Below are 26,667 nucleotides of genomic sequence, written 5' to 3' on the forward strand. Positions count from 1 at the left end.
TCTTTGCTTCCCCTCCTTGCATTTCAACTTTGCTTATGGCAAAGGGCTTCAAAGCTTTGATTCTTCATGCCTCTGAGCTATTCATTGCTTTGCCAAGGATTCCAAATAACTCTCCTCGATCTCATATTGCTTTGGTGATCAGAAAGCTATCAAAACACCAAAACTTAAGACAATTTGATTAGAATTGATTGCAAAGGGGCCTTAACATGTTAATTGGGTTAAAAGGCAATAACTACTACTCAAAAGTGTTTAAAAGGATTAATTACAAGCTACAAAATAGCACTTTTTGAGTAATAATCATGTAGGCCTGATCAAAATGGACGAGGGCAAAGTGTAAGCTATTAAAGAGTGGCCAATCCTGAGCAAATTGACAAAATTATGATCCTTCCTTGGTCTAGCCAACTATTATAGAAGGTTCATCAAAGGGTGCTAAAAAATGGTGTCTACTCTCATTGACTTACTCAAGAAGGACAATAAGTGGGATTGGAGCATGTAGTGTCAAATGGCCTTTGAAGGCCTAAAGGAGGCCATCTCCACTTAGCCTGTGTTGTGGTTTCCAAATCTCGACTTACCATTCGAAGTCCGAATAGATGCCTCAGATAGGGCCTTGGGTGGGGTCCTGGTGCAGGAAGGGCACCTTATGGCGTTCAAAAACAAGAAATTGAATAATGTTAAGCAAAGATGCTCCACTCATGAGAAGTAGATGACGATTGTGGTTCATTGTCCGCAGGAGTGGAGGCATTACTTGTTGGGGAGCATTTTTTACAATGGTCACTGATAACGTGGACAACACCTTCCTTAAAACACAAAAGAAGTTGAGTCATAGACAGGCCCGATGGTAAGAGTTCCTGGCCAACTTTAAGTTTGTATGGATGCATCGTCTAGGAAGGCATAATACAGTGGTTGATCCCTTAAGCAAGAATAAGGTGATTGCTTACATCACTACCCTCTCAACAGTCATCTCTAACTTCAATGAAAGAATCAAGTAGATTGTAGAGATTGATGCTGGCTATGGCAAGCTAAGGTAGCAAGTCAAAGAGGGTGCAATGAAAAGGTATTGGTTGGAAGAAGACCTCCTTGTGGCTAAAAGAGGAAGATGGTATGTTCCTGCAGGTGGCTTGAGAAGGAAACTATTGTAGGAGACTCATGACATTAGATGAGTAGGCCATCCTAGTGAAAAAAAGACCCTAGCATTGCTAGCCAAATCCTATTATTGGCCAAAGATGGGTAAGAATGTGCAGGCTTATGTGAAGTCCTGCTTGGTTTGTCAAATGGACAAGACCGAGAAGAAGAAGGTCATAAGGCTGCTGCAACCCCTCCCCATTCCAAAGAAGCCTTGGGAAAGCATCTCTATGGACTTCATCATTGGATTCCCAAAAGTGTGTGACTTTAAATCTATCTTTGTGGTTGTTGATAGATTTTCTAAATACTTGGTATTTATACCTGCACCTAATGCGTATCTCGCGGAGGAAGCGGGTAGGCTATTCTTCAGCTATGTGATGAAACATTTTGGGTTGCCTAGAGACATAGTGAGTGATCGGGATGCACAGTTCACAGGCTATTTTTGGATTGATCTGTTCAAACACTTGAGTTCAAAGTTGAAGTTTTTTACTGCCAATCATTCTCAGACTAATGGGGAAACTGAGATGAACAATGCCTTATTGGAGGAGTATCTTAGGCACTATGTGATAGCAACACAAAAGAACTGGGTTGATTTGCTTGAAACTGCCTAATTGTGTTACAATCTGCAAAGGAGTTCAGCAACAGGGGTGAGTCCCATTGAATTGGCTATCGAGGTGCAGCCAAGGATGTTCGATGAGGAAATAGCCAAAAAGTATGCAAACTATGATCGTCGACCCTTAGAATTTTAGGGTTGAGACAAGGTCCTACTGAAATTGACTCCTCAAATATGGAAGAAGATTAGCAGCAAGACAAGGCAAAGAGGTTCCTAAATATGATGAACCGTTTGAGGTGATAAAAAGAATGGAAAAGGTGGCTTATATGTTGAAACTACCTAAAAGGATTAAGTTTCAACTGACCTTCCATGTTAATTGTCTAAAACCATACTATGAAAACCCAGACACAAAGAGGGTGCAGATAAAGCAGGTCTCTTCCTTGTTCATGAAACAATTTGATTGAGAAATGGAGAAAATCTTAGATCATTAAACCATGGGACATAGTAGAAAGAATTAGCGAACCGATTTTTTGGTTTAGTGAAAGAAGACTTCATAATTAGAAGCTAGGAAAAGAGATGTTACCTCGTAGTAGTTTGAGAAGACAGTCCAAGCATACTTGCATATTAAGTCAATGAGGGCGTCGCCTTCAGTAGGCGGGGGTGGGTTTGTCAACCCCTTAGCCTTTTGACTCGATAATGGGAAAAAAGGTCACATGGGTAGGCCTTGCACCTATGACGATCCTAGGTAGAGAGCAAGGAAAGCTTGGAGGTTTGATGGTTCAAGCCCTAAGAAGCAAAATGAAGAGACTAGCATAGGTTGTGAGCACATCAGATATAAGTCGCGCACGCACTAATCGTGCATTAGACATGCACCGCGCACACACTAATCGCCTACCCACGCAAGCATTAGTCTCGCGCCCATGCGTGCATTAGTCTCGTGCTCGCGCACACATTAGTCCCCCGCTCGTGCGCTCATCAGTCTCGTGCATGTGTGCACACTAAACCGTGCCCATGCGCGCACCAAGTTGCACTCATGCGTACACTTAGTGAACCCTACACACTTGAGACTATGGTGACGGTGTAGATGGAGGGTGGGGTTTCTTATGGAATATAATATTTATTTAAATATTTCATTATGTCTCCTCAAGAGGGTTTGATGTCTCCTCCATACATCTTGAGAACGACCCGTAATGCTCTTTAAGGGAAGGTAAGTGACTTAAGGGGGCACCAAGGCCAAGCCTTGACTACACCAAGGAGCCCCATGGCACGACCTTAGGCATGCTTAGGACACACATATGACACACTATAACACACACATGGGCTCCATGACATGTGTGGCGTACACCCCATGGTCGCAACAACATGAGGCCTGGTGCGGCCTACCTGCTCCATGCATTAGCATGAGGACGCTTAAAGACTTGTGCACTGAGTCAATTGGAGAAGCCATGGGCACAATGTCATGGCTTGATGGGGCACTAGACATGCAACCAACTCAGACTCGTGATGCTTATACATGGAACAAGGGCATAATGCCCTGTGCACGAGGATGGAATAGCCATGGGCACAATGCCATGGCTCGATGTTGTGGATAAGTGGCTAGACAAGAAACTCTGAGGCAATAAACAAGATTGGTGGTGCATGGCATGAGCAAGGCAATAGTAAGCCTTGACTAACAGAGGGAGTTTGACAACCTTAACATGGCACAGGCTTAGACATCAATGTGAGGAAGGCACACTAACGCACCAAATGCACCTGGTCAGCTAGTTGATGCATGTTGCTAGTTCAGAGAGCCTTGGTTAGAAACACCTTGATGGGCACCTATTCATATGAGGCACCTTATTAGAGGGACTCATTAACAGCTCTATGAGAAAGGGCTTGAAAGAACAACAACTAGCTAATGACAGCAGGTTGATCAATGTAGGACATGAGATGGCAACAGATAGACTCAACAACATGGAATTGATAGGTAGTTGATGAGAAGCTGGCAGTTGGTGTGAAGGGACACCTTAGTTCAAAGGGGTGTCTCTAGCTAGGTGGTTATGGGTGGTTACATAACCATTAGGAGGCTCCCCTAGTTTGAAATTTGAAAGGAAACTACAAGATGAGTGTTATAAAACCCCTCCTGCATCTTAGAGATAAGGTGTGGGAAAGTTATTGAATGCTTAGGGTGTAAAGCATTGCAATCCTCTAACTCTTGTAAAGTGTTGAGACACTTTGAAAAAGTTTTATATCTTGTAGTTGATTGTAATAATACAAGTTGGAAAGCATTTCTGTAATTATTTTGGCCTAATTACTCTATTTTTTATAAAGTTTAAGGGAAAGGTTGGCTAAGAAAGGGTTCTTAGAACCACATACTCAAAGAAAATTTTAGAGTGATTTCCAAGGACGTGACAATTACCAAGGAAGAAGTTAGATTCCTTAGGATCAAGAACTAAATGGTGGGGTGAGGGAGGGGGGTTTGGTTAAGTGGGGTTGGAGGTTTCTAAAAGAGAGAGAGAAAGAAAGAAAGAGATAGAGAGAGAGTTTATATGAAATAAAAAAAAATAAAAAATAGATGAATACTTTTGAAGATGTAGAATATATTTAAAGTGTGTTTGAGAGTGTTTCTATTTGAAGTGTTTTTAATGATAATATTTTTTTCTTGAAGTGTTTTTAGGAGAATTATAAGAGTTCGTTTGGTAGTAATTCTAGGAAGCACTTTTATACTAAAAAATATTTTTGAAAAAAAAATAGGTATTTGACAAAATTTGGAAAACACTTATAAAAATCTTAAAAATCACTTATAGCATTGAAATATCATTTGTAGAGTGCATTTGAGAGTAATTTTAGAAAACATTTCTAACATTTCTAGCACTTGAATGATAAAATTTTCAAATATTAAAAATATTACAAATGCTTCTTAGAATTACTATCAAACGGGCTAATAGTGTTTTTGGGTAGAAACACTACACGGGTGATTATCTTTAAAATACTTTTAGAGAAAATAATTTTATTTAGAACCCTTCAAGTAAAAGCACTATAAATAATTTTTTAATATTATAAATGAATTTTCAATATTATAAAATATTTTTCAAAAATTTTAAAATATTTTTTAAATTTTATAAAACACTTAATATTTTTTTTTTAAACACTTTTTAAACAAAAAAAAACGATTCTGCAGATGAACTCTTCAACTTTCTTAGTTAAAAATAAAGGCAAAAAATGGTGAAAAATGATGAAGGACGTAATTTTCCCTATCCTTTTTATTCCGAACACATTCCTAATTCTATGCAAGTGTCCATTCTGAATAATTAATGCCTTCCTATTTCTGGGTCCTTCGTCATCATTCTCCATTAATTTTCACCACTTTTTCTTTTAAAAAGAAAAAAGAAAAAAGAAAAAAGGAAAAATTATTCCTTCATTCATCGCATCCATCGCTCATTTCGTTATTCCGCTGAGGATTTTGGTCAATGCTTGCTTGCTTGTCAGCAGCTATATGTTATCCAAGCCTAAGTTGGTCTGACTAGTGCCCTGCAACATGTCTGTCTTTGTGTCTTAAATGAGAGACATGCTTATAGCCCCTAATACCATCATCTTCCACTCAAACCAAATATGTCTCAAACATGCTATGTATCCCATAACACAATCAGCACACACTAGAAGGAAAAATTGAAAAATAAAAAATAAAAATAATTTCTCATAAAAATAGGGAAGGTCTTCTCAAAAGGTGACGTCAAAAATTATAATTTCATTCACACACCTGGTAGACACCTGAGTTGAGTGTAACTACACTCTTTATTATTGGTTTCAAATTTCCTAATGTTAACACCTTTATAAATTTATTTTATTTATCAAATTTATTTTTTAGAGATATTTTAAAGAAATTATGAGCAAATAAAGTTATTAAAGAATTGAGATATGGGCATATGAACAAATGAAACTAAATGTTTAAATTCATGAAATGTAAATATAAAAGGAGCAAGAGCATTGCTAATATATAAAGAAATATAACTTATTTTGATGATGCAATTACTCTGGATTGAATGTCACTTTTGGAATGGTTAGAGATGGTCAAGTACGTTTTTTTGGATACCTATATGATCCATCCTAATGGAAATGATTTGAGATAAAGATAAATTAGTTTATGACAGGTTGAGGTATAACTTTATCTTGTCTCATTCTAATTATACATCATTTTAAATAAAAATTATTTTAATTAATTTTTTTCCATTTTTCAAAAAATTTAATATAAATAAAATATTACTTTTCATAAATACATTATAAATATTTTTAATATTTCTTTTATTTAGAAATCATATTAATAAAATTTAAATTTAAAAAAATTGATTTTTTTATATTAAATAAATAAATAAATAAAGGAGCCTTGCAACATATATAAATAAATATGATGAGATTGGGATGGGGTGATCCATCACCCAATTTCCATTCATATGTATCGATTTAAGTGTTAAAAAAAAAAAAAAATTTGAACATCCTGAACGAACAATTAATTTTGAGAAAGTGGGATATTAACAAAACATGTAAATTAAAAATAAAATAAGAAATTAGGAAATTAAAATCTTTAAAAAAAAATTCCCATCAAAATTAGGAAGGTCTTATCGAAGGTAAAATCAATCTTGAGTGCCCTTTTGTTTGTTAGCATGGATACAATGGATAATTCCAATATTTTTTTTTTTCACAAAATTTAATGCTACTATCATGAAATAGAATAAAGATTTAAAATAGAGCGTCATAATATTACTACGTTTGTAGTCTCCATCAGACTTTTCAGGGTTAATACTATGATGTCAAGTAACATTCAACTAATTAAGAAGAGTAATGATGATGATTAGTAAATGATTAATATAACTTGAACAATTTAGGCCTTTTCTCAACTTTCTATATGAAAAAGTAAAGGAAAAATAAAAAAGATCATCCTTAGAAATATTAATTATTATTATTTTTTAAATATGAAATTAATTCAAAAAGAAATTATGTATGAACATTTATTTTTTAAGAAAAAAAATTACTTTTGGAATCATCTTGAATTTCTAGGGAATTAGAAAGATTAATTCCTACACAAGACACTGGCAATCATAGCACTAATCGTCAAAAATATTTGATGATATGATATGGTTTTTAAAACATTAAGCCTGGAACTATTAGCAAAGAAAAATAGACAAAGCATCGCATCATAGGTAGGGAAAAAAAGAGCATGAGAAGAAGTAATACATTTGTCATAATTCTGTCTTACAGATCTGGATGGTGGAGAATGGCGTCTATTGAGTGAGAGTGGTAGAAGCAGAAGACGAAGAAGAGGAAGAGTTCTTGTGGTTGTGCATCCAAACCTTGAAAACCTGCCTACTCACTCCAACTCCTCGGCAGAACTTCTCGATCTCGTCCTCTTCCTCCTTCCTCTGCATCTTCCACCTTATCTTCTCAGCAAAAGCTAGCATCTTCTCCTTCTGATCTGCCGTGAACTTCGTCCTTAGCCTTTTCTTATGGCCCTCGCTCCTCTCCGACTCCGGGGACTCCACCGCCGCAGCGCTCTGCTGCTGCCGTCCCTCGGCGAAGGGGGTACTGGAGACGAGCTTGCGGTGGAAGTTGCGGTGGCAGCCACAAGCAGCGCAGAGGAGGCCGCCGGGGGAGGTGGCGTCGAGTGTGAACTCTCCGCAGCCGTCGGTGGCGTAGCTGCCTAGGCTTGCGGCATGGTTTCGCAGGCATTCCCTGTAGAGCTCGCCCTCCATCTTTGTGATGTCTTAGTGTGTGACCCAGCGTATGTCTTCATTCCAAACTTGCATCATGGCCTGTTTGATAACTTTTTATAATCAATGGTTGTGGGGAATCTGAGGATGGGTCGGATTTCAATTATGCTTTCAGGTCGGTCCCAGTTTTTACGTTGTCAAGCCTTCTACTTATTAATTGCAGTTACTCTCCCATACTGCTTCCCTCCCTGTCTATGTATTAATAACAGGGCTTCTTTCTTTTCCTACTTTTCCTCATCATGTTGTCCTTGTTGAATTACACATCATATCTCAAGAAATAGAGATGGGTATGTTAATATAATAATTTTTAACGTAAATAAAGAATATTTGTTTAAAAATGCTGGTTTGGATTGATTTAGGTAAACCATCCTCATAACTTAAAATCACTTAATAATTTTATTTAAGTTATTAGATAAATTAAATATATTTATTAAAATAACTTAATGATAAGGTTAAAAACAACTTTAACTAATAAATAAAAATAATTGATTTATTCTTAAATTCATATTTTTATTTTACTTTTCTATCCTTATTTATCTTATTTATCTCCATAATTCCCTTTCTATTTTACCACTTCCGGTATTACTTAACCTCTAATTATAATTTATAGGGATAAATATATTAATTTAATTATTTAAAATATATTTTAAGTTAATTTTATAAAACAATTTTAATACTTAATGTAAGAATTAAGTAATAAATATTAAGTTTTACCAAAAATCTTCTAAGTCTAAAGTTAGTTTGTTTATGAGTTTAATAAAAACTTAATTAATTATTAACATAATTTTATTAAAAGAGATTTTAGTTTAAAAATATATTTGGACTTATAAGTTGAGAATTAATATTGTTTTCCATGCAAGTCACTTTTATTAAGGTATGTTACAGGTTATTTTATATTTAAAAATTATTTATTTAATGTACCATCCATCAATCAAAGGATGCCACGTGTTCCATTGTTTTGTATTTGACATTACATTGTTTCTATACTTTATTTTTTGTTTGAATGCTTAATTTCATTACTTCGCATCACATCCTATTTGTTTATACTCTCATTTAATGTTATGAATTTCATTATATGCTTTGAATCTTTTTTTTTAATCATAATTTTATTTATTTATGTTCTCATTTAATGGTATTGATGAAAAAAATAAGGCTTTTAGGTTATATTATGAAATATCTAAGAATCCTTATTAATTATTTCGTTGACTAATTTTTTCACCTCAAATCATAAATAAAACTATGAATGCGAGAATGATTTTTTTCTCGAAGTACAAAAACCTTGACCTTTGTTTTCATGAAGAAAAAAAAAACTTCAAAAAATGATTTTTTTTTTTTTTTTTTTTCTTATACAGAAGGAATACAACAAAGAGAGAAAATGTATTCTCTCCTTTTCTAGTTTTTAAGGAAGAGAGAGTTCTCATTGAGAAAAAACAAAAATTAAAAAAAAAAAAAAACTTGTTTTTTATATTTAGTACTAACTATTTTTGGATAATTTAAAAACTCTCAGAAACTGCTTCCCTTAATTCTCCCATTTAGTGGGTTGGGCCGAGTCAACCTACTTGGACACCCAAATCCAACTCCAACTCCAATTGGTGCAAATTAATTTCACCATATGTTTCAATAACTTAAATTAAAGTAACAATACAAAAAACATACCATCAAAAATCAATCAAGGGTGTCAAGTGTGCACTCTAATCTTAGACCTTGTTTTGATTGCTTTGTAATTAATGTGTCATTGTTTATACTTTATATTGAGTAAAAATGTCTTATATTTTAATTTCATTACTTTATATTATATTATATTTATTTATATTTTTATTTTATCGCATATGTTTCTAAACGAATGTTGACCTCTTTTTTTTAATAGGCTTATGATTTTATAAGAGAAATCAGATAAGGGGGTACTAAAAAATAAATTAAAATATAACCACTTTATGCATATGATGCATGCATCCTCGTAGTCGTACTGGGTAGTATAATTAGTGAAATGATATAAAAATCTTTTAATTAAATCAAGAAAGCCCAAATTAAACCCAACATGGGAGACATGTTATGGCATGATCGTAAATTTGGTAAGAGCAGAGGGTGTAAGACAGAGGGGCAACGATGAGAGAGTGTGCTGGTTCATGAATTTGGAGACTGTTTTGAGTGTTGACTGAATGTATAGGATTTAAGGAGACAAGATCATGCAAATGAGAGGATTCCCTCAACTGTAATAAATATAAAAGCTAGTGGTATTTTCATAATAATCAAAAGCTCGGAGGGCCCCTCGGCATGGGGGATTTCATTCAATAATTCACGTTGGGAATGCAGAAGTGCAGAACCAACTTAACAGGGATTTTTTATTTTTTATTTTTTAAAAAACAAGTGTATAGAAATTTCACGTTTTCGATGAAATCACTTGTCCTTTTGTACTTTTCCCCATGTGCGGGAGAGAGTTCGGGAATATTATGAGCCACATATTATAAGTGATCAATTAGTGGAATTGAAAAGTGTTTCGTATCATCTAAATTTTAAGTATTGAATTTAATCTAAATGTTTGATGATGAAAACATCTAAAAACTAAAAAATAACAAAGAATATGTTTGCTCGTATGATTTAAAAATAGTTTTCTATTTTTATAGTTTTAAAATTTTCTAATATTGTTTAATTATTGTTTTCTAGAAACACTTTTTAAAAATAAAGTGAAATACATAACAATTTTTAGAAAACAAATAAAAGTGTGGACCCTGCATTTTAGCTCATGCGTTTCTCACTCGATGGCGAATTAGATTTTTATTTGAAAATTATGATTTTATTTGATTAAAAAAATGACTTGGAGTCGTCACTTATTTTTGTTTTATTTTTAAAGGATAAACAAAATAAGAAAGAAAAACCCTAAGTGTGACTCCTTGTTTTGGAAAAGGTAGTCTGTGAAAAACCGGATCGGATTCGGGGGCCAGGTTACTTATCGGGAAGGTACGGTAAAAACCGTAGCACCCCTCTAAACCCCTAAAGTCGGGTCTCTACTAATAAAGTGAAGCAATCATGGCAATTGATGAGTAAATCAATGAATACTCAGAGTGATCATGCACACGTGAGAATCTAAACATGCATACAGAAAATGACCAGAGCGGATGTGGATGCGTACTTGGGCAGTGATCCATAAAGCGCTATCAAGAAGTGAGGTTAGTGCACAATTGAATAATTTCGAGCATGTCATAGAGCAGAATAAAATCAATCAAGCATGACAATTAAATCAAACAAACAATCAATCAATCATAAGGAAAACACATATGTTTGGCCCTCACCAAAACCCATTTATTTTGCATGAATTAATTTCACAGATTCCATTGTTCTGGAATTATGAAAAATTCATTCATGCCTATTAAAATCAAGAGGAGCAGAAGATTGCGGGCGGAAATGGATCCGGAGAAGGTAGGACGTCGGCGGACAGAATTCCGGATGTGAGACATCCGGAGAAGGTGGGACGTTGACGGACAGAATTCCAGATGCGAGACATCCGGAGAAGGTGGGACGTTGGCCGGACAGAATTTTGGATGTGAGACATTCGGAGAAGGTGGGATGTTGGCCTGACAGAATTCCGGATGTGAGACATCCGGAGAAGGTGGGATGGCGGCGGACAGAATTCCGGATGTGAGACATCCGGAGAAGGTGGGGCATCGACCGGACAGAATTCCGGATGTAAGACATCCGGAGAAGGTGGGATGTCGGCGGACAGAATTCCGGATGTGAGACATCCGGAGAAGGTGAGGGCGTCGGCCGGACAGAATTTCAGATGTGAGACATCCGGAGAAGGTGGGGGTGTCGGTCAGACAGAATTCCGGATGTGAGACATCCGGAGAAGGTGGAACGTCGGCCGGACAGAATTCTTCCCCGGGTGGAATGATAAATAAATAAATAAATAAAAAAGAAATGCAGGCACGATCCCACAAATCAAAAGCATGTGATGAATCTTCTCTCAAAATTTTCCAGAACAGAGAGAATGAGTAAGTATACTCCAGGCATCGAGGATAATCCGCAAACAATCAAGAAACAGAGGAGAGCAGTTTAAAATAGTTGGTGTAAACAAGTTGAAAGCCAAGTTAGAAATCAAGCACAACATGGAGGCAAACGAACTCAGATTCCATAAGAACATAATAAAATCTCCAATGCTCGCATCCAAACACCAAAATAGAATCTTATCGATATCCAAAAACAAAATAGAGAAGGTAATGAACAAGATCCATACCTGAAAAGCTTCCTCGCAGATGGAAGCTCACCTGACTTCGAGCCCCCGTTTTTATGACCCTTTTCGAAGATGCCCAGATCAGGACCTCTTTTCCCCGGCCCCTTCGAACTCTCCTCTCCTTCTTTCGTTCTCCCTCTCAGCCGTTTCCCTTCCCCCTCAATCGTTCTCCCTTTTTCTTTCTTCCTTGGTCTTTTTTTTTTTTTTTTTTTTTTCTGGTGTCCTTTTTCTGCAAGCCACTCTTCTGCCCTCCTATTCACCGGTCAGCCAGCATGGTTTTCCCAACCACCCCCTTCAGCTGCACGCCTCATGCAGACGGCCTCTTGCTCTCAGTTGGGGGTCCCCTACCTCTACAGTCTGCAGCTTTCCAAATCCCCTTTATAGGTGTCGAATTCTGATAGCTCCTCAAAGCACTAACCTGATTCTCTGTCAGCCTCTCCAAAGACGCCACGTGGTCTCCCGGGATCGTGCCACCTGGCCAAATAACCTGCATGAAAGGTGAGAAAGAAAGTGCTCCAAAATGGGGGTCTACAAATATGTCATCTTCGGTAGAGTTCACGAGTGTAAGGAATATGAACACTGGAATGAAAAGAAAGTGTGAATAGTGAGTGGAATGAAGTGAACTCTACCGAAGAACAGAGGAGACCCCCAATGGGACACTAGTGAAACACGAACTCACTCAGGCCAATAAACGAATGCAAAGGCTCTAATCCTAAAAGAAAAGAGTGTCTCAAAATGCCTCTGAAGCCACACTAAGGATCCGGGCTCCCTCTAAGACGTCTCCAAAAGTGATTCGAAGATCGATGTCAAAGATGAGTAACGGTCGAACCATCCTAGAGTACGAACAAAACGCGTCTAAAGGAGACTCCTTATGTGAACTACATGAGAATGCTAAGCGTAGGGTGCCCAATAACATGACCAAAGTATGTGTCACGAACTCAAAGAACTATGTCATGTGTAGTGGAAGGGGGAAGTCTAGAAGAGCAATGATGAATAAGCGATAAGCACCAAGCAATCAGGTAAAGAGAACGACTCTAAACGCCCAAAATGAAGGGAAACAAGATGACTCAAAATGCCTGGATGAGTATGCACGACGATGGCTCTGAAAGCCAAAACTAAAGAAAGATGGTGACTCGAAATCGAACAAGACTCAACTCAATCTAACAAAACAATGACCGATTGATATAAGTGCAGTCCTGGCTCAAACTAAACACGAAAAGTGTTAGGAACATGGCCGATTGATATAGGTGCGGCCTCGAAACTCTAATTGGAACTAACAAAATGATGAATGACCGATCGATATAGGTGCGGTCCCAGAAACACAAACTGATATGACAAGGGGATGACCGATTGATATAGGTGCGACCCCGAACTCTAACTGACAAGACAATGACCGATCGATATAGGTGCGGTCCTAGAAACTAAACTGACATGACAAGGAGATGGCTGATCGATATAGGTGCGGCCTCGACTCAAGCTCAAACTGATAAGATGATGACCGATTGATATAGGTGCGGTCTAAGAAACTGAATTGACACTGACAAGGAGATGGCCGATCGATATAGGTGCGGCCCCGACACAAAGTGAACATGAAAAGTGATAGGAACATGGCCAATTGATATTGGTGCGGCCCCGACTCAGACTGACACGATGAATGACCGATCGATATAGGTGCGGCCCCGACTCAAACTGAAATGACGAATGACCGATTGATATAGGTGCGGTCCCGACTCAAACTGAACTGAAACTAACAAGATGATGACCGATCAATATAGGTGCGGCCCCGACTCAAACTGAAACGACGAATGACCGATTGATATAGGTGCGGTCCCGACTCAAACTGAATTGAAATTGACAAGATGATGACCGATCGATATAGGTGGGGCCCCGACTCAAACTGAAACGACGAATGACCGATTGATATAGGTGCGGTCCCGACTCGAACTGAACTGAAACTAACAGGAGGAATGATCGATCGATATAGGTGCGGTCCAGAAACTGAACTAACATGACAAGGAGATGGCCGATCGATATAGGTGCGGCCCCGACACAAAGTGAACATGAAAAGTGATAGGAACATGGCCGATTGATATAGGTGCGGCCCCGACTCAAACTGAAACGACGAATGACCGATTGATATAGGTGCGGTCCTGACTCAAACTGAACTGAAACTGACAAGATGATGACCGATCGATATAGGTGCCGTCCCGACTCAAACCCAAACAGACAAGGAGATGGCCGATCGATATAGGTGCGGCCCCGACTCAAACTGAACTGAAACTGATAAAATGATGACCGATCGATATAGGTGCGGTCCCGACTCAAACCCAAACAGACAAGGAGATGGCCGATCGATATAGGTGCGACTCCGACTCAAACTGAACTTGAACTGACAAGATGATGACCGATTGATATAGGTGCGGTCTCAACTCAAACTCAAACTGACATGAAGATGGCCGATCGATATAGGTGCGGCCCGACTCGAACTGAACTGAAACTGACAGGATGAATGACTGATCGATATAGGTGCGGTCCCAACTTGAAAATCCAGACTGATAGGAAGATGGCTGATCGATATAGGTGCGACCCCGACTCGAACTGAACTGAAACTAACAGGATGAATGATCGATCGATATAGTGCGGTCCCAACTCGAAAACTCAAACTCAAACTGACATGAAGATGACCGATCGATATAGGTGCGGCCCCGACTCGAACTGAATTGAAACTGACAGGATGAATGACCGATCGATATAGGTGCGGTCCCGACTCGAAAACTCAAATTGATAAGAAGATGGCCGATCGATATAGGTGCGGTCCCGAATCGAAGTGAACTGAAACTGACAGGATGAATGATTGATCGATACAGGTGCGGTCCCGACTCGAAAACTTAAACTGATAAGAAGATGGCCGATAGATATAGGTGCGGCCCCGACTCAAACTGACACGATGAATGATCGATCGATATAGGTGCGGTCCCAACTAGAAAACTCAAACTCAAACTGATAGGAAGATGGCCGATCGATATAGGTGCGACCCCGACTCAAACCCAAACAGACAAGGAGATGGCCGATCGATATAGGTACGACCCCAACTCATAAACTTAAATTGATAGGAAGATGGCCGATCGATATAAGTGTGGCCCCGACTCGAAGTGAACTGAAACTGACAGGATGAATGACCGATCGATATAGGTGCGGTCCTGACTCGAAAACTTAAATTGATAGGAAGATGATCGATCGATATAGGTGCGGCCCCGACTCGAAATGAACTGAAACTGACAGGATGAATGACTGATCGAATGGCCCAAAGCCAAAGGATAACCCAGATAACGATGCAAGCAAACTCGGTCGAAGGGAATATGCCCCAGTATGACAACTCATGAGGATCGACAACTAGGTCGAAAGATAATGAAGCTTGTGAAAGGTCCGATGATCCTAGGGAAGAAGGGTATGCCCCAGTATGACAACTCGCAAGGGTCAATAACTAGATCAAAAGGTGAATGAAGACTGTGGAAAGCCCGATGCTCTCGGATGTAGGGTATGCCCCAGTATGTGACAGTGAACAAACTGAGATACACAATGTCTCAAAATTACTGTACTCTAAAATATGCTCATCCATCATGTAATGAAAATGTCCAACCTCAAATAGGTAATGCCAAACAGGACCATGTATCGTGACACCATGCTGACAAAACAAGACTAACTGGTGAATAACAACAATAATGATCAGTGCTCAAAATGCAAAGAGTAAGCAAAACAATACTCAACATGCCAATTATCAAAATGAAACATCATCACTAATAAATCGGCAATCTGTCAGGCCCTGCTATCATGGAAGATGTTGAACCTAAAGTCCAAAAGATGCATGAAAACACAACCAAGGTGATCGAGGACTGATCTACATCTCCTCCTAATTGAGAAAAGGGTGAGGTCATGTGTCACGGTGGGATGTGTAGGATAAAAGAAGGTGATAATTAGGCTATGGTAAGATAGAAAGCGTGAAAATATCAAGGGTGAAATGTCTGAGTATGAAATGAAAGGTATGTAAGATATCCGAGATCATCCAAGTATGCCGAGAAGACTAAAGCCGAGGTGTCGATAACTCCATAACCCATCGAAGCGGCAATCACAAACAGAAAGTCAAGTCTCGATGTCTAAACATCCGACTAGGTGGCTATGCCCCAGTATGCAATGAGGACAATATGAAATTGTCCAATGATCCATATCACCCAGTAGATGCTCCAATGTAAAAAACCAATCTGATCTCTCTCCAAAAAATGGATATGCTCCAGTGTACAGGATCTGATAGGGTGACTATGCTCTAATGAAAAATACTCTCCATCCTGGCTATGCCCTAGTGTAAAGCAGTGCATCCGAGCCGACAACTGCCGAAGAAGATCATGCTAGTGTATGTCAACAAATCAATCATCTCTACTCCTGGTGCGAAAACGGAAACATCTCAACATAATCCATATGAATCAGAATCCCAGTGCTCTATGAATGTGAATGAGGTGGCTATGCCCCAGTATAAACCACCTGAAGTGACTATGCTCCAATGAAAAATCAAAGTATAACGCCAACTAAAGGGCTATGTCTCAATACGTGCAATCTCTGAAGCAACTGTGTCTCAAAATGAACCATCATCTCAAGAATCAATCATCAATGAGTGGAGTGTGTCAATGCAAAATATTGAGTGGGGTGACTGTATCTCCAATAAAAGTGCTCTCTGGAATGGCTACGCCCTAGTGTAAGGTCATCCCACAACAGCTAATCCATCATAATCCAAGTGAAGAAACGAACTAACTATGCCTCAGTGCAAGGCATCATCCCGAAAGAAAACGTCATCGATGAGCGGGGTATGCCCCAGTGTAAATAACATCGCCTCTGAAGATCCATCATTGATACGAGGGGTATGCCCTAGTGTAATCTATCACCTCGACTCCTCATCCATCATGCTCTAAGGAATAATCTCCGACTAATCTCGAGTATTGCCCACGTGTGAGCTGTCAAACACAATGTGAAGTAATGGCCTCAAGGTGGTCTTCAGACACGAGACATAACGTAGGCTAAGGTAATAAGGTGAAAGAAATGAAAGAAAACTAGGCTAAAAAATCCCAATGATATAATCCCTATACCCTCTCGTGCATGAGATGCAATGTGTAGAAAATGTCATGAGTCCCGGACCTAGGGTTCCCACACGAAAAGTGATGATAAATGAATGGACATATCGAATAAGCAAGATAAAGTGAGGATGCTGAACCCAAGTCAAACATCAAGTAGGATGAGAAAGAAAGAAATCAGATGAGGTAGAGTGAAATGGAGGAACAAAACAAAGATACAAGAAAACAAAGAGGTAGAAAAATGAGTGATGGTCAACCTGCATCAAAGCATAGAAAGTAGTCACATCCGAAATAGATGGAATGATGGATAGAACAAGGATCCAGAGATACTAAAGAAAAGTCGCTTGTCTCTCTCTCAAAAATCGAATGGATGACTCATACTCTCACCCAAAATATACACCAAGATAGAATCTCATAAATAAGCTCTCATACGAACTCTCTCTGACACATAAACTGAATGAAGCAAACCGGCACGTCATACACATGCCAAATGGAGAATGATACAATGAAGAATGCGTCTTTTTTTTTTTCTTTTTTTTTGTGCATACTTTGATCAATAATGAATGAACTCCCATGAAAATACATACCCAAAAGATCAACCCTCTCCACATACGAATGTAACATGAATCCTCACTAACAAAACAACCTCTCAAATAACATCTCTGAACCACTGCCCATAAGGCGAACGGGGAAGGAACGTGACAATCCTCCATGCGGTGACGTGTGAAAAACCACCACTCAAGGTGAAACACGGATAATGTCGAGTAAGCAATAATGAAAGAAAAGGTAGAGAAAGAATATCACAAGTGGTGATATGTGATATAAGAAAAATAGTGATGAAATGATGTCCAAGTGGAAAATATCACAGTGAAGAGTGAAGAATGAGGCTCGAACAAGTGTGTCAGGTCTGGAACTCATGACGTATCCAAACATAGCATGCAAGCACTACAGGGTCCCCAACTCGGTGTAATAGGTAATGAGTGATGAAAGAAAAGACTATGTGCTCGTGTGAGGCTCAAAGGGCTAGCAGCGGGTAACTCTATGTGTGAGGGTGATAAAGTAAATAGGCTCATGAAATGATGGCCACCCATCCTTTGACCAAAACCTCGAACATCGTGCTTTCGATATCTCACATGGCCAATACTAAAGACTGGCATCCATCCAACATAGTCATGGCGACTCATCTGAAATCGTGCGAAAGCTCCCACTGATGCTCTATGACAACCATCAATGTACTCTGAAAATCAACTCACTCTATCATCACAAGCCACTCACCATCATCTCATAAAATCACCATGTCTAATCAACCCGACTCTCTGAAGTCATGTGCAATGAGTCAAATCTAGATGCTCCATGATAACCCCTCTATCTCAACAATATCATCAAGCAGTCAAGCCACTCTCTCATCAAAATCCATCTATCATCATCTAAAGCTCATCTCAGGTCAAACCATTCGGACACTACCCCGGTCAGATCAAGGAAATGAATGGAAGAGTAGGCAATGGTAACGTAATATGCTAAAGGGAACGAGGATGACCAGGTCATATAGTGGTATCAGGGGGATGGTGTCATGTCAAGTTGAAATGGATAAGTCATCAAGTCTGAAAAGTCAGGATATGGATATAGATAAGGTACTGCTCATATTAGAAGGTGAACGGGTCACAATCTCAAACTCTCTAGGTCGATCTCCTAATCCTAGGTCAATAGGCTCAATATCCTCCATGATAGGTCAGGCCAGAGTGATCATGACGCGCAAATGAATAGATGCCCCAAGTCAAAAGTACAATACATCATTTGATATATGGTCCTGTGATGGCAATCTAAAATTGGAAATATGACAGAAACTCTAAGGCCATAAAGGTATCCACTGCAAGATGGATACAAATGTGACTAAAGAATTTCTATCAACGATCCAAAAAATGAATGAGGTGTGAAAAACAACACTGTCATGAGATCGATACTCCATCTGTAACCACATATCTTGAATCAACCTTCACTCGAGCTCCATAAGAGAAAAATATAAGGTGATCAAGGCGACTTTCTCGAAAAAAGTGTGAATATGAAACGTGCCTTTGACCTTTCCGTAATGAAAATATGAGCATCGAGTCGAAAATTGAATCAAGGATCAAACAAAGAATGAGGTATCGGGCTCGTGATAGGTGTACAATGCTAAAACAAGATGATCATGATCGATGAACATATCCCGAAGTATCAAGTAATGACAGTAAAGTGAAAGGATGTGTCGAGCCAAGAAAGGAAAACAAAAGTCCTAGGAAGAAAGCTTGACAAACCCATCGAGTGAAAAACGTAATCCAAGATGACACAATAAAGGTGATCCGATTGATACTCAAACTCAAACCGATCTCTGAGCACTCTCAAATGGAGACTAAAAAAAGGAGTAACAAATCCAAACTGTGACAATAGAGGCTATGAAGGCTCTCAGACGCACCCACGTGTGAGGAAGGAATCCTAATCAAAGGATCTATAGCTCACCTACAAGGTCAATGTGGCTCTAAGAGGAAAATGGTAAGACTTAAAAAGATCCCTAGTAGAAGCGATCATACCCTTCGGCGGTATGCACCCTCTGCCACGCCTCCGAAGAGACGGGGCGCTTCCATGCAAGGTGGTCATCACCTCCACACATGCACTAACGTCAACATCCAGGGGGTTCCTATGGTGAAGGCTCTTCTAACGGCTGGCGTATCTCACAACTCTGATCACTCATTGACGATCTAAGGTGCACAGTGAGTGGTGGTGGGTGCATCCGAAATCCTATGAAGCTAAAGGAAAACACACTAGCCACACAAGATCCTGAATCTAGCTCTGGGCTATACAAGTCTTCAAAGTTCGGACTCCAATTCCAGCATCAATATGTCGCACCACCTCCAGAATGCTCCCAAACATAGATATAGCCCATCGCTGGACCCTACTCCTAATCACTAGCTCGGTCGAAAGAGCAAACATAGCAAACAAGTCTCATATCAATACGAGATCAAAGAAAACAAGGTCGACCGAGACTAGGGACTTGGAAATAAGGGAGATAGAGGTGTTGTCCACATAGACAGGCAACTCATGCAATCACACGGAACGAGAGAAGTCATACAACAGACAGTCATGCAAAACAGGTATATATCATCCAAATCTACATGCATAGCTAATTGAGAAGAATATCTGACAATGATTAGCATGTTCCATGATAATCAAGATAATATATAACCGAGAGAATCAATCGTGTCAAATCAAATGATTATACAAATGGTGAGTCTATGCATGTGAGGCAATCAGAACAAACATGGCAAAATCAGGTCACTATGCTAAGCAAGGTAAGATGATCAGTCAACATAAACAACATATCAATGTCCCAAGAAAATATAGCTATGAAGCACGAAAAAAAAATCGCCACAATCGGAATGCTCAAAAAAGATAAACAAGCATCATAATCAGCATCCATGTCCTAAAATGAGTACAATATCCAATCATGCATCCAATGATATCAGGAACTCTCAATGTGCAATCAAGAAATGAGTATCCACTGATTGACTCATCAAACACCACATTTGCTTCATCCCAAGTTCAAGCTCGACCCTCTAAATGATCCCCAGCGGAGTCGCCATTTTGTGGACCCCGCATTTCGGCTCATGCATTTCCCACTCGATGGTGAACTCGATTTTTATTTGAAAAATTATGATTTTATTTTATTAAAAAATGACTCGGAGTTGCCACTTATTTTGTTTTATTTTTAAAGGGTAAACAAAATAAGAAAGAAAATCCTAAGTGTGACTCCTTGTTTTGGAAAAGGTGGTCTGTGAAAAACCGGATCGGGTTCGGGGGTCAGGTTACTTATCGGGAAGGTACGGTAAAAACCGTAGCACCCCTCTAAGCCCCTAAAGTCAGGTCTCTACTAATAAAGTGAAGCAATCATGACAATTGATGAGTAAATCAATGAATACTCAGAGTGATCATGCACACGTGAGAATCTAAACATGCATACAGAAAATGACTAGAGCAGATGTGGATGCGTACTTGGGCAGTGATCCATAAAGCGCTATCAAGAAGTGAGGTTAGTGCACAATTAAGGAATAATTTCGAGCATGTCATAGAGCAGAATAAAATCAATCAAGTATGACAATTAAATCAAACAAACAATCAATCAATCATAAGGAAAACACATATGTTGGGCCCCCACCAAAGCCCATTTATTTTGCATGAATTAATATCACAGATTCCATTGTTCTGGAATTATGAAAAATTCATTCATGCCTATTAAAATCAAGAGGAGCAGAAGATTGCGGGCGGAAATGGATCTAGAGAAGGTGGGACGTCGGCGGACAGAATTCCGGATGTGAGACATCCGGAGAAGGTGGGACGTTGGTGGACAGAATTTCGGATGGGAGACATCCGGAGAAGGTGGGATGTTGGCCGGACAGAATTCCGGATGCGAGACATCCGGAGAAGATGAGACGTTGGCCGGACAGAATTCTGGATGTGTGAGACATCCGGAAAAGATGAGACGTTGGCCGGACAGAATTTCGGATGTGAGACATCCGGAGAAGGTGGGACGTTGGCCGGACAGAATTCCGGATGTGAGACATCCGGAGAAGGTGGGATGGCGGCAGACAGAATTCCAGATTTGAGACATCCGGAGAAGGTGGGACGTCGGCGGACAGAATTCCGGATGTGAGACATCCGGAGAAGGTGGGACGTCGGCGGACAGAATTCTGGATGTGAGCATCTGGAGAAGGTGGGACGTCGGCGGATAGAATTCCGGATGTGAGACATCTGGAGAAGGTGGGGCATCGGCCGGACAGAATTTCAGATGTAAGACATCCGGAGAAGGTGGGATGTCGGCGAACAGAATTCGGATGTGAGACATCCGAAGAAGATGGAGGCGTCGGCCGGACAGAATTCCGGATGTGAGACATCCGGAGAAGGTGGAACGTCGGCCGGACAGAATTCTTCCCCGGGTGGAATGATAAATAAATAAATAAATAAATAAAATGCAGGCACGATCCCACAAATCAAAAGCATGTGATGAATCTTCTCTCAAAATTTTCCAAAACAGAGAGAATGAGTAAGTATACTCCAGGCATCGAGGATAATCCGCAAATAATCAAGAAACAGAGGAGAGCAGTTTAAAATAGTCGGTGAAAACAAGTTGAAAGCCAAGTTAGAAATCAAGCACAACATGAAGGCAAACGAACTCAGATTCCATAAGAACATAATAAAATCTCCAATGCTCGCATTCAAACACCAAAATAGAATCTTATTGATATCCAAAAACAAAATAGAGAAGGTAATGAACAAGATCCATACCTGAAAAGCTTCTCGCAGATGGAAGCTCACCTGACTTCGAGCCCTCGTTTTTATGACCCTTTTCGAAGATGCCCAGATCAGGACCTCTTTTCCCTGGCCCCCTTCGAACTCTCATCTCCTTCTTTCGTTCTCCCTCTCCTTCTTTCGTTCTCCTTCTCAACCGTTCTCCCTTTTTCTTTCTTCCTTGGTCTCATTTTTTTTTTCTGGTGTCCTTTTTCTGCAAGCCACTCTTCTGCCCTCTTATTCATCGGTCAGCTAGCATGGCTTTCCCAACCACCCCTTCAGCTGCACGCCTCATGCAGACGACCTCTTGCTCTCAACTGGGGGTCCCTTACCTCTACAGTCTGTAGCTTTCCAATTCCCTTTACAGGTGTCGAATTCTGATAGCTCCTCAAAGCACTAACTTGATTCTCTGTCAGCCTCTCCAAAGACACCCACGTGGTTTCCCGGGATCGTGCCACCTGGCCAAATAACCTGCATGAAAGGTGAGAAAGAAAGTGCCCCAAAATGGGGTCTATAAAAAGTTATTTTTACCAATTTTAAAAAATAAAAGGAAAACATAAAATATTTTAGAAAAACCATAAAAAATAAATAAGATTGAACATGATATTATTATCTTTTTTTTTTCTCTTCACGATCTATTATTGATACCAAAAATATTAAATTATGATATTCCTTTAAATTACACATAACTTTTTGAATTGTTTTAACTTCTTTAAAATTTTTCATTAAGCAAATTGAAAAACCAAAAGTCCAATAGGAAACACTTGAGGGGGGTGAATGGGTGATTTTAAAATTTAAAATAAAGATTTATATGTATTATCCCCAATTTTTTATCTTGAGAGATACCAAAGTACTCGATATAACCAAATGAGTTATACTTGAAATTTTTAAATATAAAATTATGATTTTTATCTTCTAAGATATCCTGCAAGATGTTAGGGATAATAATGATAATCAAACATTCAAAGATATAGCAATGAAATTAAAAGATATGCAATGGGCACAAAGATTTTTATGTGGAAAACCTCCACATTAAGTCTAAGATCATTAATTTAAATCCATTATATGAGATCAAGTTATACAAATTTACTTGACCGCTTTATCCTAAAGACTTAATCTCTAGTATCTACAACTTGATTTACATTTGTGACACAACAACCTTCAATTGCTCAATTGAATACATCTCAGCCTCATTGAAGGGATGCAAGTCTTCAACCTAAGATTCAAAGATTGAATCCTTGAATGAGAGAATGGGAATAGTGTGGCACATTAGGCATTCTTTTCAATAAGACCCTCTAAAAAGAATATAGGATTTTTTACCAATCTCCTACCCCTAAGGGGTTATAATGAGGTATATATAGGCAACAACCTAAAGAATTTCGATTTTGGAAGAGTTCTAAATCCAATTTGTGTAAAAAAAAATCTAAATAGAATTTGCATGATCACTTGAGCCAACTAGAGCACCACTTGAGCGGTGTGGAACACTTGAGCGGTGTGGAACACTTGAGCAGTCTTCATTGCCTAAGTGCTTTAGGATGCTTGAGTGGTCTTGCCCTTTATAAAATGTTAATTTTAAACAATTTTAAGTTCAAAACAAAATCAATTCTATTTATACCTTTTAAGAGCCTAACTTGTCACTGGCCAAACTTTTTAGACATACCTATGACTTTTTGATTGGACGAACAACAACCCTTGATCTTCAATGAAGAGTAAGTTATTATCTAAAAAGAATTTTATGACCAAATATTAAAAGGAACAAAATTGCCAACATATAACAAGACTCAATTTCCTAACAATCTCTTCTAACAATTTTGTGACAAGACATTGTTACATAAACTCACTTGTACTTTCAAAACGGAGTTTACATAACACACAATAACGCTCAATTAAAAATAAACTAAGGGAATGCTTTTAACCATCTTATAGTACTAATCTTCCAACCCTATAACTTGCACATATACAAAAATTATACCAAAGGTAAAGCAATGTGTGGGATAAGATATGATCAACACAACAAAACAGGATAGTTGGAGATTTTGCTTGAAGCATTGTGAAAACATGAAAAAAAGAACATATTCTTATAGTGACACCCAGGTATAAGGCAAAATTCGAGAGGAATAATATGTACGCAAATCAACCAAACATAACATAAGCTTAATAAGACATAATAGATCAAAAATAATACTTCGAGGTCTATTTCCAACAGAAAAAAAAAATGTAAATCATGGGAAGAAGCTTCTATGACTTAGAATAGTTTTAGAGAGATAGACAATACAAACATAAATATCTTACAGGAAACATCCATGTTAGGTATCTCTCTTAAACTTTTAAGGTATGTTTTCAACAGTTGATTTAATTTCCTCCAGTGTCTTAGGTTTAATTTCCTCCATTATTTTAATTAATTTTCCTTAATTTCCTCCAATATTTTATTACAAGAATGAATTAAATAGATAATTCAAACACTATTAACTTCTCCTATTTGTCAAGGAGTTTCTTTAACTTTTCTCTATTATCTTGATGTCTATGCTCCCCCTATTTAAGTGAGTTAAAAAATGATCAATGATCTCCCTTTTTTGTCACAAAAATGGCAAAGCATATGAATTATAAACACCGAAAAGAACACGAGAGATAAAGATAAATAAGAACATCATATATATAACAAAAAATTATCCTGGATACATAAGATATGCTAGAAAATAAACAAATCTAGATCAATAATACAAAAAGAACATAAATATCTGAACATCTAAAGAATGCGGAGGGGTAGAGCTCAAGACGCTCTGAGAGTAGATCCAAGAAATGATGTAATCGAGTTGACCTCAAAGCTGAATGTCTTGTGAGTCCATTTGTCGGGCTTTGTGGAGCCTAGTTTTGTTTGATCCGGTTTGACGACCCGACCCGAGAAAATATTTTATGCCCGTTTAGCCCATTGTGGAACTGCCTTTTGTAATTAGGGTTTTTTAGTGTGGTGGTGTTGTCGTGTTTTATACAAAGAGAAAACATTGTAGCCGAAGGTTGTGCTCTATATTCTTCCATGATAATAGTGATATCCCTACAACTCCGTGGATGTAGACAAATAGTCAAACCACGTAAATACTATCTTGTGCGTGTGTTTTTTTTTCTCTATTTTTTTGTTTCTCACAGGTTGGGAATTCGACTTAATTCCCTTCAACTGGCAAAGGAAGCAAGAAAGGCATCCAGAATAGAAAAGTTTGATGGCACAAACTTTGCGTATTGGAGAATGCAGATTGAAGATTATCTCTATGGGAGGAAATTGCATCTGCCTCTTTTGGGGACAAAACCTGAGAGTATGAAGGTTGAGGAATGAGCGCTTCTTGACAAATAGGTTCTAGGAATTATTAGGTTAACTCTGTCTAGGTCTGTTGCACACAATGTTGTAAAGGAGAAGACCACAGTAGATCTGATGAAGGCTTTGTCTGGTATGTATGAAAAGTCGTCCACAAACAATAAGGTGCATCTGATGAAGAAATTGTTCAATTTGAAGATGGTAGAGAATGTATCAGTAGCACAACATCTAAATGAATTTAATACAATCACAAATCAATTGTCGTCTGTAGAAATTGATTTTGACGATGAGATTTGTGTTCTGATCGTCTTGGCTTCTTTGCCAAACAGTTGGGAGGCAATGAAGATGGTAGTAAGCAATTCTATGGGAAAGGAAAAGTTTAAGTACAATGATATACGAGATTTAATTCTGGTTGAGGAGATTCACCGAAGAGATGCAGGCGAAACCTTAGGATCTGGTTTTTCCCTAAGCCTTGAGACAAGAGGCAGAGGAAATGATAGAAATTCAAACCGGGGTAGATCAAAATCCAAAAATTCTAATCGAAACAGAAGCAAATCTAGATCAGGCCAACAAGTACAATGTTGGAACTGTGGGAAAACAGGTCACTTTAGAAGGCAATGCAAAAGTCTTAAGAAGAAGAATGAAGATGATTCTACTAATACTGTAACAGAAGAGGTACAGGATGCATTACTTCTTGCAGTATACAATCCACTTGATAATTGGGTTTTAGATTCAGGAGCTTCGTTTCATACCACTCCACATCGAGAAATCATACAGAATTATGTTGCAGGTGATTTTGGTAAGGTGTATTTGGCTGATGGTTCAGTCTTGGATGTTGTGGGTCTAGGAGACGTCTGGATATTGTTGCCCAATGGGTCTGTTTGGTTACTGGAGAAGGTTCGACATATTCTTGACCTGAGGAGGAATTTGATTTCTGTTGGATAACTTGATGATGAAGGACATGTAATACTATTTGTTGGTGGTACTTGAAAGGTTACAAAGGGAGCTAGGGTATTGGCTCGTGGAAAGAAGACTGGTACTCTGTATATGACCTCATGTCTAAGAGACACAATTGCAGTTGCTGATGCAAGTACTGATACAAGCCTATGACATCGCAGACTTGGTCACATGAGTGAGAAAGGGATGAAAATGTTGTTGTCAAAAGGAAAACTACCAGAATTGAAGTCCATTGATTTTGACATGTGTGAAAGTTGCATTTTAGGAAAGCAAAAAAAGGTGAGCTTCTTGAAAACTGGTAGGACATTGAAGGCTGAAAA

General features: G+C 38.6%; 1 protein-coding gene across 1 annotated transcript; it reads right to left on the bottom strand.

Annotated features, from left to right (window-relative positions):
- Window positions 1-6,749: 6,749 nt before the first annotated feature.
- LOC117905097 (zinc-finger homeodomain protein 1-like) lies at window positions 6,750-7,460 on the bottom strand. Its single transcript, XM_034818000.1, has one exon. The coding sequence runs from the start codon at window positions 7,399-7,401 to the stop codon at window positions 6,934-6,936; it is 468 nt and encodes a 155-aa protein (XP_034673891.1). The 5' UTR covers window positions 7,402-7,460; the 3' UTR covers window positions 6,750-6,933.
- Window positions 7,461-26,667: the final 19,207 nt, after the last annotated feature.

The sequence above is a fragment of the Vitis riparia genome, chromosome 17 (genome assembly GCF_004353265.1).
Source record: "Vitis riparia cultivar Riparia Gloire de Montpellier isolate 1030 chromosome 17, EGFV_Vit.rip_1.0, whole genome shotgun sequence".
In the NCBI taxonomy this organism is placed as follows: Eukaryota; Viridiplantae; Streptophyta; class Magnoliopsida; order Vitales; family Vitaceae; genus Vitis; species Vitis riparia.

Excerpts from the sequence above, each read along its gene's own strand:
- LOC117905097 (XM_034818000.1), bottom strand. The coding sequence starts at position 7,401 with ATGGAGGGCGAGCTCTACAGGGAATGCCTGCGAAACCATGCCGCAAGC.